This window comes from Adiantum capillus-veneris, chromosome 11, assembly GCF_014529385.1.
Source record: "Adiantum capillus-veneris isolate H3 chromosome 11, ASM1452938v2, whole genome shotgun sequence".
NCBI lineage: Eukaryota > Viridiplantae > Streptophyta > Polypodiopsida > Polypodiales > Pteridaceae > Adiantum > Adiantum capillus-veneris.
The window spans coordinates 113,367,160-113,381,513 of NC_140941.1; the positions used below are offsets into that span (position 1 = coordinate 113,367,160).

General features: G+C 40.4%; 1 protein-coding gene across 9 annotated transcripts in view; it reads right to left on the bottom strand.

Annotated features, from left to right (window-relative positions):
- Nucleotides 1–5,108: 5,108 nt before the first annotated feature.
- The window catches only part of LOC147447853 (uncharacterized), a 160,868-nt gene continuing 151,622 nt past the window's right edge, over nucleotides 5,109–14,354 (bottom strand). For 4 of the 9 annotated variants that reach the window (XM_086523677.1, XM_086523682.1, XM_086523678.1 and 1 more), the window contains 7 exons: nucleotides 14,182–14,342; nucleotides 13,868–14,034; nucleotides 13,561–13,732; nucleotides 13,042–13,131; nucleotides 12,672–12,844; nucleotides 11,701–11,824; nucleotides 10,639–11,622 (listed from right to left, as the gene is read on the bottom strand). In XM_086523677.1, the coding sequence (XP_086379803.1) occupies nucleotides 11,539–11,622; nucleotides 11,701–11,824; nucleotides 12,672–12,844; nucleotides 13,042–13,131; nucleotides 13,561–13,732; nucleotides 13,868–14,034; nucleotides 14,182–14,342 (971 nt within the window). In that variant the 3' untranslated portion in view covers nucleotides 10,639–11,538. Of the gene's footprint in view, nucleotides 5,461–6,738; nucleotides 7,085–10,636; nucleotides 11,623–11,700; nucleotides 11,825–12,671; nucleotides 12,845–13,041; nucleotides 13,132–13,560; nucleotides 13,733–13,867; nucleotides 14,035–14,181; nucleotides 14,343–14,354 lie in introns of those variants that run through there. The other 5 variants (XR_015189649.1, XM_086523680.1, XM_086523681.1 and 2 more) reach the window with 5 other exon arrangements.

The window sequence follows — 14,354 nt, forward strand, 5'->3', positions numbered from 1 at the left end:
CTCTTCAGGAGAGTCTATTTTTGCCTTTGAAGACTCCCTTCTCCTTAGCTTTGTTGTTGTTGAAGTTGCCCTTGCGAGACTTTTGGACATGGTCCTTCCCCTTAGGCTCATTACGGTCTTTTCTTTCCATGGGCTTAAGTTTTTTCTTAGCCCCTTGTTGGAAGTTGATTCATGAAGCCACCATAGTATGGTGTATGACCGCTGAGATAGTGCGAGGCCTTTGGGAGTTGACATACTCCGCCATATCTTCAGATAAATCCACACAAAATTGTTGTTTTTGCTCTCCAAAATCTATCTTTTTGTAGACAGTGGCTTTGAGATGTAAATTCCAAAACTTGTCTACGTATTTGTGAATAGATTCGTAGGGAGAGAGCTTCAAGCTTCGCCATTCGGTGAGCACTTTGTCTTTGGCATCGCTAGTCAAAAACTGCTTCACAATGGAAGTTCTTAAAGCTTTCCATGTTCGTGGAGCTTCATCGTTTGCTCGTAGGCTAGACCACCATTGCCTGGAGGAATTTTGGAGATGCATGGCTACATGACGTATCTTAGAAGACTCTGTGACGCCCTCATCTCCGAATGCCGCATCAAATTGTTGAATAAAGGCCAAAACTTTGTCCGTAGCACCAAAGGTGCCATCGTATGTAAGAAAAGAGATACTCTTTTCTCCCTCCTTGAACTGTTTGAGCTTGGACGACCTCTTCCAAGCGGCATAGGATTTCCCTATGGCCTCTCCTTTTGAGTTCTTTGGGAGCTGCACCATCACTTCCTTCAGAAGAGGAGGAGGATGATGAAGATGGAGAAGAGGGTGACCTCTTTCTAACCTTTTTCTTCTCATACTTCCTTTCTTCCTTCTTTGAATTATGGTGAGAAGGACTATGGGATGGTCTTCTCTGTTTAGGGGGTGTTGGAGAGTGTTTTGCCCGCCGTCTTCGTGGTGCCATCTCCGCCGAGGTGACGGGAGATTCACTTCTTTCTCATTCTTTCGGTGAGGGCTCTACCGTTGAGATTTGGGCTCTCCTTTGTGAGGGATTTTCTCCATCAACTTGTAAGCTTTTGAGCCCTTCGTATGGGTCCTCCTCTTCTCTCACCGTAGAGAGCCCTCTTTTAGAAATCTCACTAGGAGCTTTCATAAGCATTCCCTCTTCTAGGTGAGGAGATTGGAGAATCCCATGGATGCGTAGTTGTTGTTGCACTTCTCCTTGGAGGGATGGGTTGCCCATGGCCTGTTGAAGCCTAGTAACAAGATAGTTCACAAGCATAGGAGCATCATTAGTAGCTTGATCATTAGCAAAATCAAAGCCATCAACATTAATTTCACTCTCTCTACGATTGTCAGCCATTCTAACTAAGTTTTAGGTGTAAATTTATACTTGTACTTTGACACTTCAAGCCCTAGTTGCTACTTCTGTTTACTTTCAAAGATAAGTGCTCAAGCTCATGTACCCACGACTCAAATATCATTAATTGCAAGGAATAGAAGAGAGGGTTTATCATAGCTCAGTCGGCACCGGTTCCTGTCAAGCTTCTAATAGCTCAATAATGGTACTCCGTAGGCAAGCCCCTTGGGACTCCATTACTAAGACCATAGCTCTCGATGGTGATACCTCGTTAACTGCACGAAGCAGACGCACCTCAAAGATAATAAATCCCTATTCTACTTACCCTCATGCAATTAATAATACCAACCATTTATAGTGAGTATGAGGACCTCCCTTCTTGAGCAAGAAAAGAGAAACCTTGTACTCTGATACCGATGTAACATTTGATGGGTAATTACTTATGTGTAGCGGCAATTACATAGACATAGTGAGAATTTCATTAATAGAGGGATTCCTAATGAGCATAGCAAGAGTGCTTGGTTGGAGAGAGAGCAACAAAATCATAACAACTAGTTAGAATTAGGCATGAACAATACTTCAAAAGAGAGAGAGACGGAGAGATTAACACTTGACAACAGTTGAGGACCGGATGCACATGGAGCCGATCCCGCCTCCAATAGGCTTTGTATTATAGGTTTCCCCCATCAAGAGAGATATTTTACAATACAATTCTTTGTGTTCCTTCAATAACTTGCTAGTGCAATGAAGATGGAAGCTTCAAGCACTAAGCTAACACTTTTTAAAACAAAACATCAATTCCTCGTTGGTCTCAGACCCAAGACCTCACACACCTTTGAAGATGGTGAGAGCTAGCAGGGTATGAGAGTAGATCTTAGAAGAAAAAGAAGTAGTCTTACGAGAAAATAGTATTTTTCCTCACATACTCACTCATAAGAGCTTAGTAACTAGCATGGTAGAGGAGATGAGCATGCATTGCAGCTTCTCTCTTGTCTCTTGGTTGGATTTGCATCCCAAGCCAAGAGTTTATTGGTGTAGGCCTCACTTCTCACAAGCTTGGAGTAGATGAAGAGCTTTCCATTAAAGCTTGAGGAGATAGGTTTTCTTCACTTCACACATGAGCTTGTGTGTGTGTGTGTGTGTGTGTGTGTGGAATAATGCCTTTCCAAATCAGCCCCCTATCTCATCTAGGTCGATACCTATTGCCACTTACTCATGTTGGCTTCCTATTGGCCCTTGAAAAGCCTGACCAATAGCATTTGAGCAAGAGTTTTACTCTTGTTGGCTTCCTATTGACCTATGAATATTTTAGCCAATAGCCTTTGAGAAGCTCAGCCAAAAGCCTTGCGACAAGTGTGCACCCTTTTCTCCTTTTTGTAAATGCTCAAATAATAAATTCAATTATATGAATTTGTATTGGACTTTTTTGTCTTCTAACCAATAAGAATTAAGCAAATTTAGGAGCTGCTTAATTCTCATTGGACCTTTTGACTGTCCAATAGTCTTTTAGGGAGACTATTTCTTATTGGTTGTTTTTTTAAGCATTTATAAAATAAGAAATTTAGTTTACACTAGCTGAGCCCTCATTGGTCCACCTCTATGTCCATCCAATAAGATTCAGGCAAGAATTCGAGGTTTTCGTGCATGCATTACGTGTGTTCTATTTGCTTTGTGGAAAGTGTAGTGTATGTGTGTGTGTGTGTGTGTGTATGTGTGATTCCCAATCTGTCCTCTTCCCAGCTCGCCCTCTCCTTTGTCTTCTTGCTACTTCTAAAGTTAGCACTTTTAGTCACTAAGCCATGTTCCCATGGCCTATGACCTTTAGAGTTAAAAAATTGGAACTTTGCCCTATGGAAGTCTTATTGGGGTTAAACCTAGGGGTCTTTTAAACTCCATTGTTGTAATGTACTCTTTACCAGACCATCCCATCTGGATCCCCAATTCCCGTCTTTTGGATCCCCAGTTAAGACCGATCTGGCAGCCTTTCCAATATCCAACCTTTGCTCCCCCCTGGTATTTTCCTATACTAAATGATTAGTTTAATATGAGAAATCATTTGGGGAAAGTAGATATTAGGTTTTTATGACACCAAGTATTCGTTTTGTAGCACCTAAATATTTTATTGAAAAAGATTTAAACAATTTTTCTTTTAGATCTCTTATATCCTACATATTAGCACTTGCAATTAGCATGCCATCAACATACAACGTTAGGATAATATATTTTTATCCCCCAAATTCCTCATTTATACACAGTGATCTGAATTGCATCATTTGAATCCATGATCTAGCATTCATCGATCGAATTTCAACTACCAATGTCTTGATGCTTGCTTTGGACCATACAAGCTCTTTTTTAATCTACAAACCATTTTCTCCTTACCCTTTACTTCATACACCTTTGGTTGAAGCATGTAATTCTCCTCCTTCAAGTCACCATGAAAGAATGTCGTGTTTACATCCATTTGCTCAAGATTCAAGTCTTAAACAACCACAAGACTTAAAACAAGTTTAATGGAATGCATTTGTACAACATGAGAAAATACTTCATTAAAATCAACGCCTTTTTTTTTTGTGGAAAAATCCCTTTACCACAAACTTAGACTTGTATTTCTTTTTCCCACCTTCTTCTTCTTTCAACTTGTACACCCATTTGTTTTGTAGTTCCCGTTTACCTTTAAGCAAATCAGCCAATTTTCAAGTTCAATTTTGATGTAATCAATCTACCTTTGCTTGTATGCTCTTCGTCCACTCCTCTTTGGACTCATGATGCATGGATTCCTCATATGACTCTGGCTCTCCAAAATCTATGACCAAGAGATGGTTGAAGGGAGGAATGAATCTCTTTAGAGGTCTACTAACTCTCTTAGATCTTCGAGATATAGATTGATGTTTCTCAACTTATTGGCGTTGTTGCAAGTTGTCACCACTTGTACTCTTTGGGTCTCCATTTCCCTCAAGCTCCATGTACTCATAACCTTCGCCTGTGTTCTTACTTCGCATTTCTTTGCTTAAGAGAACACACAAAACATCATCAAACTTGAGAGTATTTCTATCAGAGATTGAATTGCTTACAAATATCATCAAGCTGTCCTAATTGTGTAGCAAAGAGGATAGTAATAGGAGAGCTCCCACTTCATCATCAAAGTTGATTTTCATCCATCAAAACTGACTTATGTTGGTGTTGAAGTCATTCAAATGTTGTGCAACTGAACCATTCCCTATCATTTTTAAATTGAACAATTGCTTTCTGAGAAATACCTTATATAATGCAAATGGTTTCTCGTAGAGATTGTCAAGTAACTTTATCAAGTCCTGCGTGGTCTACATCTCTGAAACATTGAGTAACACCATTGATGCCAATCAAAGCCATGATTGTTTCCAACGCCTTTCGATCAAGGGCGTTCCAAGCTTCATCTGCCATTATTGTGGGCTTCTTTGTAGGACTGCCTTATGAAAAAGAGATCCTTTTGGTAGAGATAAGCTTTGATTTGCATCTTCAAATGATAGTTCTTGTCATTGAACTTCTCAATTTTGAACTTATCCTTTTTTGCCATCTCTCACTCAATTCAAGGAATAATTTATTTATATATTTTAACTACTAGTGAATCTCAATCTAATATCTATTGTTAGGATTAACGTATACTAACTATCCATTACAGTGGAGTGCTTAATGAAGAGAGAAATGATAAACAAGAGAGAGAGAGAGAGAGAGAGAGAGAGAGAGAGAGAGAGAGAGAACGTGTAGAAAAGCTGCCACTCAATACATTCACAATTCAAACTTGAAGTAGTTTACAAAGGGATTAGAAACCCTTAAAGGTCGTCCCACCTAATTCTCTCTCTACTTTGCACTTCTCATTTCTACATTTCATATGTAAAAGAGAGCTCCTTTTATACATGGAAAGGACACTCTATGGGTTGTCATCTCTCATGAGAGGCAACCATCCATGTGTTGACGCGCCCATGTGAAATTGTCCAGGAGCAAATGAGTCCACCCAAAAAACGGCCACCGACCCTCAAAAACAGTCCACTGACTGTTGAACGTCACCATCGATCATGTATCTGCTGACCATTTTTCGATCACTGGCTTCTCCTCATAACGGGGGCCTTACAAATGTGCGTTTCTAGAATGAAAATCACAAGGGTAAATGAAGCTGCATACTTAACAGATCAGTCATTATTTTATGAGCTTGGGCTATTAGAACATACTTGCACATTAGAAGAAATAAAAAAGAATTTATATATAGATGAGTCATTTTGGATAGATGATGTAAAAGGAGATTGATTTCTTAGATCTTAGCTTGAACTATTTGATGGTATAGTGTTGATTAGGGTTATTTATGCCCTATTCATTCAAGAAAAACTCCATGTGCGTGCCAATGCTCTTGATTGTAAACATTGAACATTGAAAATGGAATTGGAATGCCACACTTTTTAATGAACATGCTTACATGAACAAATCATGTTATTCAATCGTGGATTGCAAGCTTTCGATATAAGCAAAAAGAGTGACAACAATTATTTCTAATGTTTCTTCACAACTCCTTAATATGTTTGAATGGTCCAAGACATGGAGGATGTCATTTGTCTCTTTGTTGAAGGTATTATCCAACCTCACATACTCTAGGGCTATTTAACGTTGTATATAGGGGTGGGTTTAGAAATTTCCATATGTATTGCAAGTGATGTATCTTAAATTGTCATCAAGCACGTTATGTGGGACATGTGGGACTAAAGAAATCTATTCCCACCATGTAAGAACAAAAATTAGAAAAATTCATGGCTTGATTGAATGTAATTTTCTTCTCCATTACTAGTGAGATAGAACTTTGATGTAACTCACAACTAAAAGTGGTGCGCTCTACAAGAACTTGAATTGCACATCATGTAGTTGTGGGTGCAACTCTTCCTTGACCTCATGAAAATCAATGTGACTCTTTGCGGTACTAGTCGTAGGTCCAACCTGGTAATGGTGATAAAAATGCTTCTAATGTCCTCTTATCACTAAGTGGGAGCTAAAGTTCACTAGGGTCCCCGTTAAAAAATAGTGCATGCATACCATTTTGGCTAAACCTATCCTAGCTAGGTAACTCAATCCCAAGGATTTGGGGGAAAAAAATTTAAGGACTTGGGGAAAAAAATATGGCTTTATACTAGACAAAGAGCTCTATACTCACATCTTTCATGTTTTTGGATGGTAAAGCTTTCTCACAATGCTATGAGAATAATGAAGATGATGCCATTTTTTCATTATCCTCGAGTTCAACCTAATGTTCTAGGTGTTTCTTGTTTGTGGAAAAACATGAAGCTTTGAATATTTGACATTTGTGTGTTTTGTACAAGAAGATGGATGTGATAATTTATAATCTAATATATGTGTTATTGGCACTTAACTTCAACAAGTCTCATGCTAACTTGAAAGAGAGGATGGATATTTTCTTTATTATCATTGTAGAAGAATAGTGCCATCTCACCCATCACAATTATCTAATGATCATGTGTGCAATGTGTCTTACTTTTGACCACTCGATTTACATGGAACAATAATCGATTCAAATATTAAAAAGTACTAAACATGAATAATTAACCTCTCATTTCTTGTTGATTGTGTTTGTCCTAGGAGATTAAGACTGCAAAATGAAACAGTCTTTGATAAGAGACATTTCGAAATCATCATTGAATTCTTTTGATTGAAGGGATCTTGTCTTGTCCCTTTCCATACTTTGAAGCTTGCACTGATCTAGTAGTCTGTGAATGGTAATATTGCAATTTCTTAATACTACTCTCTCTCTCTCTCTCTCTCTCTCTCTCTCTCTCGTGATTTAGCTATCCCAATTAGCTGCTTAGTTCGCACCTACCACTTTAGGATTCCATAGTATTTTTCTTTTGTCATTTTATACTCTGACTTTGTATCAAATCCACCACATTGTAACGTTCTAGTCTCATAGGTCACTTTGGCCTTTTGAATAAGTTAATATGACATTTCATCTCTCTCTCTCTCTCTCTCTCTCTCTCTCTCCCATGCAACAACCAATCACTGTAGTAGGTGATCATAAGGAAGCATTCATACATGTAGGCACTCGATTTACTCACAAATATAAAGTTGATATTCTAGGTACTTGGTAAATTTTAGCAAGCTATCTTTGGGCAACTTGTGCCTCTACATGCTCTTTTACAACTCAAGGAAGATAGTACAAACAAAATTTTGACAAAGTATCTTGTACGTTTAAGCATGTCTTCTTTTATGCGTGCACATTCTTTCAGTACTCTATAAAAATGTTGCACCAATGGTTTCTTAAAAAGTAAGTGAAAACCATCACACACACACACACACACACACACACACACTTATCGTTCACACTTGGTTACTATGTAACATGGGTTTCCCAGAATCTTGCTCTCCCAATATGTCCACCAATCCCACTCTACCTCAATATTGAAAAGCATAATCTGAAGAAATGTTTGTGACATAGCCTCAACACTAAATCACATGAGCCACTTCAAATGGAATCAATGGTGGAGGGGAAAATTTTAAGGGGCGGCGGGGGGATCATGCAGCACAAGGGTGGCCCAATTTAAAAAAATTCCTTGAATTTAAAAATATGCCCGCATTTACAATATGACACCCAAGTCCCCAATATTTGAACGAATGGATGCGGGTGTAGTGGTTAGAGTACATGGCTTGCTGCAAAGAGGACATGGGTTTAGGACACAAGGCGCAAATTGGCCCAAATTTATGAGCCTACTTTTCACCCGGAATTTAAAAATGTGCAACGGACAATCTGAATCCCCCCCATCCATAGATCCCATTTGAAGTGACCCGTGTGATATGTGTGGATGGTGGCATGGTGCCCACGTACACAAATAACCAGATTTTCAAAGAAAAGGATGTGCCCAATAACAAACTACAACAACTACTAATGACAAACATAAAGCCTTTCTTGGCTCTAGATATTGAGAGGGCTTATTAATCGCCTTGATAGACTTCCTTCCAATGCCCTAACAGGTGATCTTTTAGTGCACGTGTTGAAAGTTGAAATAGAATGTTACCAAATTTTTATCAGGTAAAACAAAAGAACCAAACTCCAATAAAATGGAAAAGCATCTCTCTCTCTCTCTCTCCCCCCGACAGTGGTAGGGTGGGTACGCACTACTGAGGGTATGTTTGACATGGTCCACTCCACTATTGGGATGAAGCAAGGATGCCCCCTATCTCCGACTCTTTTTGGGATGTATGTGGATGAGTTTTCAGACTATGTAGAGCGAGAGGGAGACAGAGGTGCTCAACTGGGACATGGATTCCGAAGTTGTTATACGCTGATGATATTGTGTTGATTTCTTACTCTCCGAAGGGGATGCAACATCATTTGGATGCTTTGCACACATTTGCTCATGATAATGGATTGTCTGTCAACCTTGGGAAAACCAAGGTTATGGTGTTCAAGGACCATAGTCACAGGGGATGCCCATTTTTGGGCTTCCCGTCCTCACTTGCCATCCCGCCCTCTTTTTTACACAATCTATTTGAGCCCCGTCCCCCGTCCCCACTCCTCGGGACGCGTCCCTTGTGACTATGGGATGGACGTCAGCACCCACATTTACCTATGGCCAAGAGACAGCGGAGTACACCGATGCATACACCTATCTTGGGGTAGTCTTCAATGGACCGGTGTTTTCATTGAGGAGAGCAGCAGAGACTAGTTTGACAAGAGCCTATGCAGCCTGTGTTCGCAGATTCAGTTTCAAGAACCGCGAACAAAGCTCTGCCTTTTTGACACTTTAGTGGCTTCAGCTATGCTTTACGGAGTTCAGAAATGGGGACCCTCAATAGACCACCATGGCAAGTTTGGAAGCATGGACGGATGGAGATATATAGAGAGGCCTATGGTCTCTATGATTTCTCGGATGATTCGGGCTAAGGCCTCAGTGCTACATGAGATTATCCGAGCCGAGCTAGCTGACCCACCCCTTGTGTCGAGGCATTGACTAGATCAGTATCCTTCATACACAGTGTATGTGACCTCCCCAGAGACAGATACACTCGACTAGCCTTGGAGTCATCCCGACAACCAGCACTGCAAGGTGATACAGCATCTTGGCATGGGCAGATGACATCATGGTTTGAGTCACATGGTTTTAACATGGATAGATTGCCTCCGTTCCAGTACTTCTTGGATGCACCCTCCCTATCTCTCATACGGACAGAGATCACCACACTCATATGTCAGGATCTGATTCAGCTAGATACCAGGAGCACATGGATACAGCCGACATAGGAGTTGATGAATTTATATAGAGAGCATCTTCTCCAACTCATGGAGGACGGTTTTGTGATTAGGCTTGCATACATGGATACACACTTATCTCATGGGGCACGGTGTGCTATTGGGAAAATACGCAAATCCTCACATCAGCTTCATATTGAGAGTGGCCGATTTCGAGGGGTACGAGCAGAGGCTAGGATATGTCCTTTATGTCGCCTAGAGCCAGAGACGGAGCTACACTACACATGTCACTGCCCGGTGTACTATGAGATACGAGGTTGGACCATTTTCTAGAGTCATGAGATATGAGGATCAGAGATGCCTTGGATTGTTTCTACTAGAGCTGCGTAAACATAGAGAGAGCTTGCTGAGGACATCACGGGAGAGCCAGGCTCAGAGACAGATCACAGACTTCTTTACACCAGCTAGGGGACAGCCAAAGGAGCAGCAGATCTCAGATCCCACCCACACCAAAGGTACTCACGTGGCAACAGAGAATCCAGACCATCCTAGCTCAACATGCAAGACGACCAGTCAGAGTATCGACCATGGAGGATATTGATGAGATTCGACAGCAACCGATGAGGGATCTCATCTGAGCTTGACAAGCCTACCTCTGATGATTTGTATCTCATTTGTATCACTAGTGATCTGTATCCATCTTTGTGTTAGCTTTTGTATCAGCTAACCCATTATATCAGCCCTCACCCCATCACCCCTCCCCGTCTATTTCGTTTTAGCTTCAGTTTTTTCAATTCTTTGTACTTTCTGTACTCGGACATTGTATCAGATTCACCAATTGTAACTTTTTGGTCTCATAGGTCACTTTGGCCTCTTGAAGATGTTAATATAACATTTCATTTCATTTCTCTCTCTCTCTCTCTCTCTCTCTCTCTCTCTCTCTCTCTCTCTCTCTCTACCTGTGTGAAAGAGAAAAACTCCTTATGCACAAGAAAAATAAATCGTGTTTGTTTTGAATATAAAACCAAACTCACGCGAAATTGTAATCAACATGCTAAAATGATTTTGGGGGAAAATAAAATAGTTTAGGATGAAACGTTGAGAGGTGGAATGAAAAATTGGAGGGTTATGGTCTAGGAAATGGTCACTTGGTGACCATTTCCCATAATGCAGCAGAGCCAGAATGAGATTTTGGAAGGTTATGGTGTAGGAAATGGTCACTTAATGACCATTCCTGGCAGTCATCAGTCAAGGGGAGGAGGGCCACCCGTTCAGCAGGTCAAACTCAGACAGACAGGCCATTTTCGTGGGCTGACGGGTCAAGTTATTGTGCGTCTCGGATTCTGCATGCTGAGTTGGAGGCAATGCTTTGGCGTGCAGACTATGTGTGGCTCCTGATTTTTGAGGTGCTGACGTGTCCATCGCATGGTGCAACCAAAAATTCCAGGCAGTAAAGACCAGTGGATGGAGGGCTGAGATCTGCAGCCCTCCGACTCCCAACCTTGACGGAAACTAGAAGATCCAGCATGGATTGGGAAAGTGAAGGGTGATAGTGTATGAAATGAAAAGTCCCATGAAATTGGAAAGTCAAAGGACTTTGTATCTCTACATAAAGAGGTGGTTGATTCTTTCTTTACCTTTCCTCTTCTCCTTCAAAGCTTGTTCTACTTTTGATCTTTTCTATTTCAACTCCAAATCACAACGAATGCAGCTGACAAAGCATTCTAGTTCTGTTTTGGCTTTCTAAAACAAGCTTTAGTGAAGAAGGGAGTTAGGCATACATTTGACACTCACTAACTTTTTTCTTGATATTCTAGTTTGCAAAACAGTCCTTTCATGTGAGAGCCTCACATGCGTCCATTTCCTTAAAAGTTTTAGAATGCCAACGTGACCCTTCACCTTGTTATTTTAAGGCATCCTAACACCTTATCCAAATTGTGTCTTGGCAAGGACATCATCTGTTGGAAGCTTCCATCTTTAAACCCGATGCTCTTTTTGAAATTTTTCAAGGTTTTTGTCTTCAGATATGCATTGTTTGATTGTTTCAACATCAATTAGTACCTGCAGAAAAAAGGCTTGCTTGAGCTTAGGATTGTATATATAGACTGAAGTTACTAATGTTCCGGAAGAGCTTCGTACTTGATCTTTGAGGTTTTTGAACACTTCTTTAGTTTCCTCTTGGTTTGTATCTAGCAAATATTGACCCCGCCTCCATAGTACAGTGTCTACATGCTTCTTATGCAACATTGCAATCTCCAATGCCCTAGCATTGTGAAAGACAGCAATAATTTTAAACTGTGTGGCATGACCACACAAAGTTTGATGAAATGTGAAGAATAATGAACCCACGAAAAACAGAGGCAAGGTGTTTCTTAAAAAGATGTCTCTATAGGCATTCCTTTCCAAATCCTCTATCGAAAAAAAAATTGAAACATAAAATTAAATGTGCTCTAGGTAGCTGCTGAGGCTTGTCCCACAGGTTTTGTAATGGCAGTGAAATTATTTCCTAGCCAGGAAAAGCACTACAGATCACCACCTTACATCCACACCTTATTCACAACTTAGGATAGGTAAATGGAAGTATCCCATGGAGAAGCACATACCATTTGTTCTTGGGATAGGTATATCGCGGTCATTGACTTTTGAATAGTTAGCCACCCTTTTGATTAGTGAGCTCTATTGTGTGGCCTTCTACCCACCTATACTCATCACCTCCACTGACCATATAGGTGTTGACTAGTGCTTTTGGCACTATTGCTTGCTTTTGCATTCTTCTTTGTGGTCTAAGTGAGAGGTATTTAGGCTAGTACATTTTTGGCTTCTTGCTAGTAGCCTGTTGAGTCCCTTGAAGTTTCTCATGTTGTATTAGTTCTTTGTTTCATAGAGATACCTCTAGGATTATTCGATGTGGAAGGATATGGGATAATCTCCACTCTAGCTTTTCCCTTCTCTTGGTATGTAGCGTTTCCCCCCCCCCCCCCCCCCCCCCCCCCCCCCCCCCCCGCCAAAAAAAAAAACAATCTATAGCCCTAGTAGCTTTTACAGAATAAGATATTTTCATGCAACAAGAAAATTGTAGCAGTTGAAATTTTTAAGGGAGAGGAGTATACCTATCCCAATTCAAAAGCCTCAAATTGAGTTTGATACCTCTGTAAACTAATCCTGCATTCAGGAGTATAGACTCTGCATCCTTAAACTGTCTTGTGAAAAGTGCATGTTCTGCTTTACGAACAACCTCTGAGGCTTGAGCCTTCAGATGCTTGATGAACTCACTTTTATCAATCTGCCAACAGTATTATACCCATTGGAGTTCAGAAGGATGGAAGATCAAACAATACTCATAGTTAGTTTCTCGTTTACTCTAGTTAATCCCATCAGCTCTACCGCATGAAATGTCCTTGCATGATTTATGCTTGCAAACAATATTAAGAGGTATAGATGTAAGGATTTGATACATGCTGGGAAACCCTAAAAGCAAACCTGGCCAAGTGCTGTATACGCCTCCTCTGCAATGTCGTATAATTTTGCATTCATTGCTGCAGCAGCTAGTGAAGCCCATAGAGGCATTTCCTGCAGCCAATGCTACCCATAAGCTTCCAGCAAGAGTAAAACTTCGAGAATTTTGGTAGCTTTTGGTAAGCTCTTTGCTATTGAGCTTGAATTCACGAAACAAAGAAAAATAGAGACAACAGAGAAATAGAAGCGAAGAGGACCACACAAAAATGCACTTGAAGAAGGGCCATTTAAAAACACATTTTCAATGAATTTTTGACCGAGCATGATTGTGAGTTTTAAGTGAAGATGTGCTTTTTGTTTGTGAAGCTTGTATTGCAGCTTGCAACCCTGCTATTGTAGAGCTCAAAATCGATTTATAAAAAAAACGGTTGTCATTCTGAGAGTCACTCCTTTGGATCAACAAAATTGGCATACACAAGTAATATGTCATAAGCTCAGGGAATCAGCCCTTCCTTTCAAAAGGTCACAGAAAGCATTTGTTACCTTGAGCACCCAGCACAGCTGCTTTGCTTGTTTCCAGTCATTTGAAGTTATATACTCAAACAAGAGAAAAGGTTTAGGAGACATGCTTCTGGTAACAAAAGCTCCATTTTTGTACTGGATCAAAAAACGCGTCGCTTGAAAGCTACGTAAAGCTGCAATTTGGCCTTTGAAACTGCATCGATTCAAAAGGACTTTTACAATGAACAGCATGGGGGTTGTAACTACGTGTATTTCGGTTTAAACCAATTTTTGAAACCATCCAGTCTCTTTGCGATGTCATTAGTCAGACCATTCAGCACTTGCATACCATTCCTTCTTCGCTTGTAATATACTCAGAAGATCCTCATCAATGAATGCTGCCTGTGGATATAACCATATAACCAGGTCTTGATCCACCATCGCTGCAACAATATGTGCACTACTGCTCCACAAAGCCTTTGTTGCCAAAGAAGCCAACTTGATTATGCATGGTTTCTGCCACAAACCAGATTTTTGTGTGTCTGGAGTCAACTTAAGCTACCTTCAGTTTTTTAAAGAAAAGCAAAAATGTTCAAATAACATGAAGCATTAGGCAGAAGAATTAATTAAAAAAAGGAGCAATGTAGCCATGAGAATTTGTACCACAATGCAAGCAATATAAAGATCATTGTTGCTATCGATGAATATCAGCATTCTGTCAGCTATTGTTCCTTGTTGGTTCATATCAACATCCATGATGGGTACATCATGGTGAATTACTTGTTCCAGCTCCTTGCCCGTGTTCGTGTCAAACAGCTTAAGATCTAGCAGGAGCA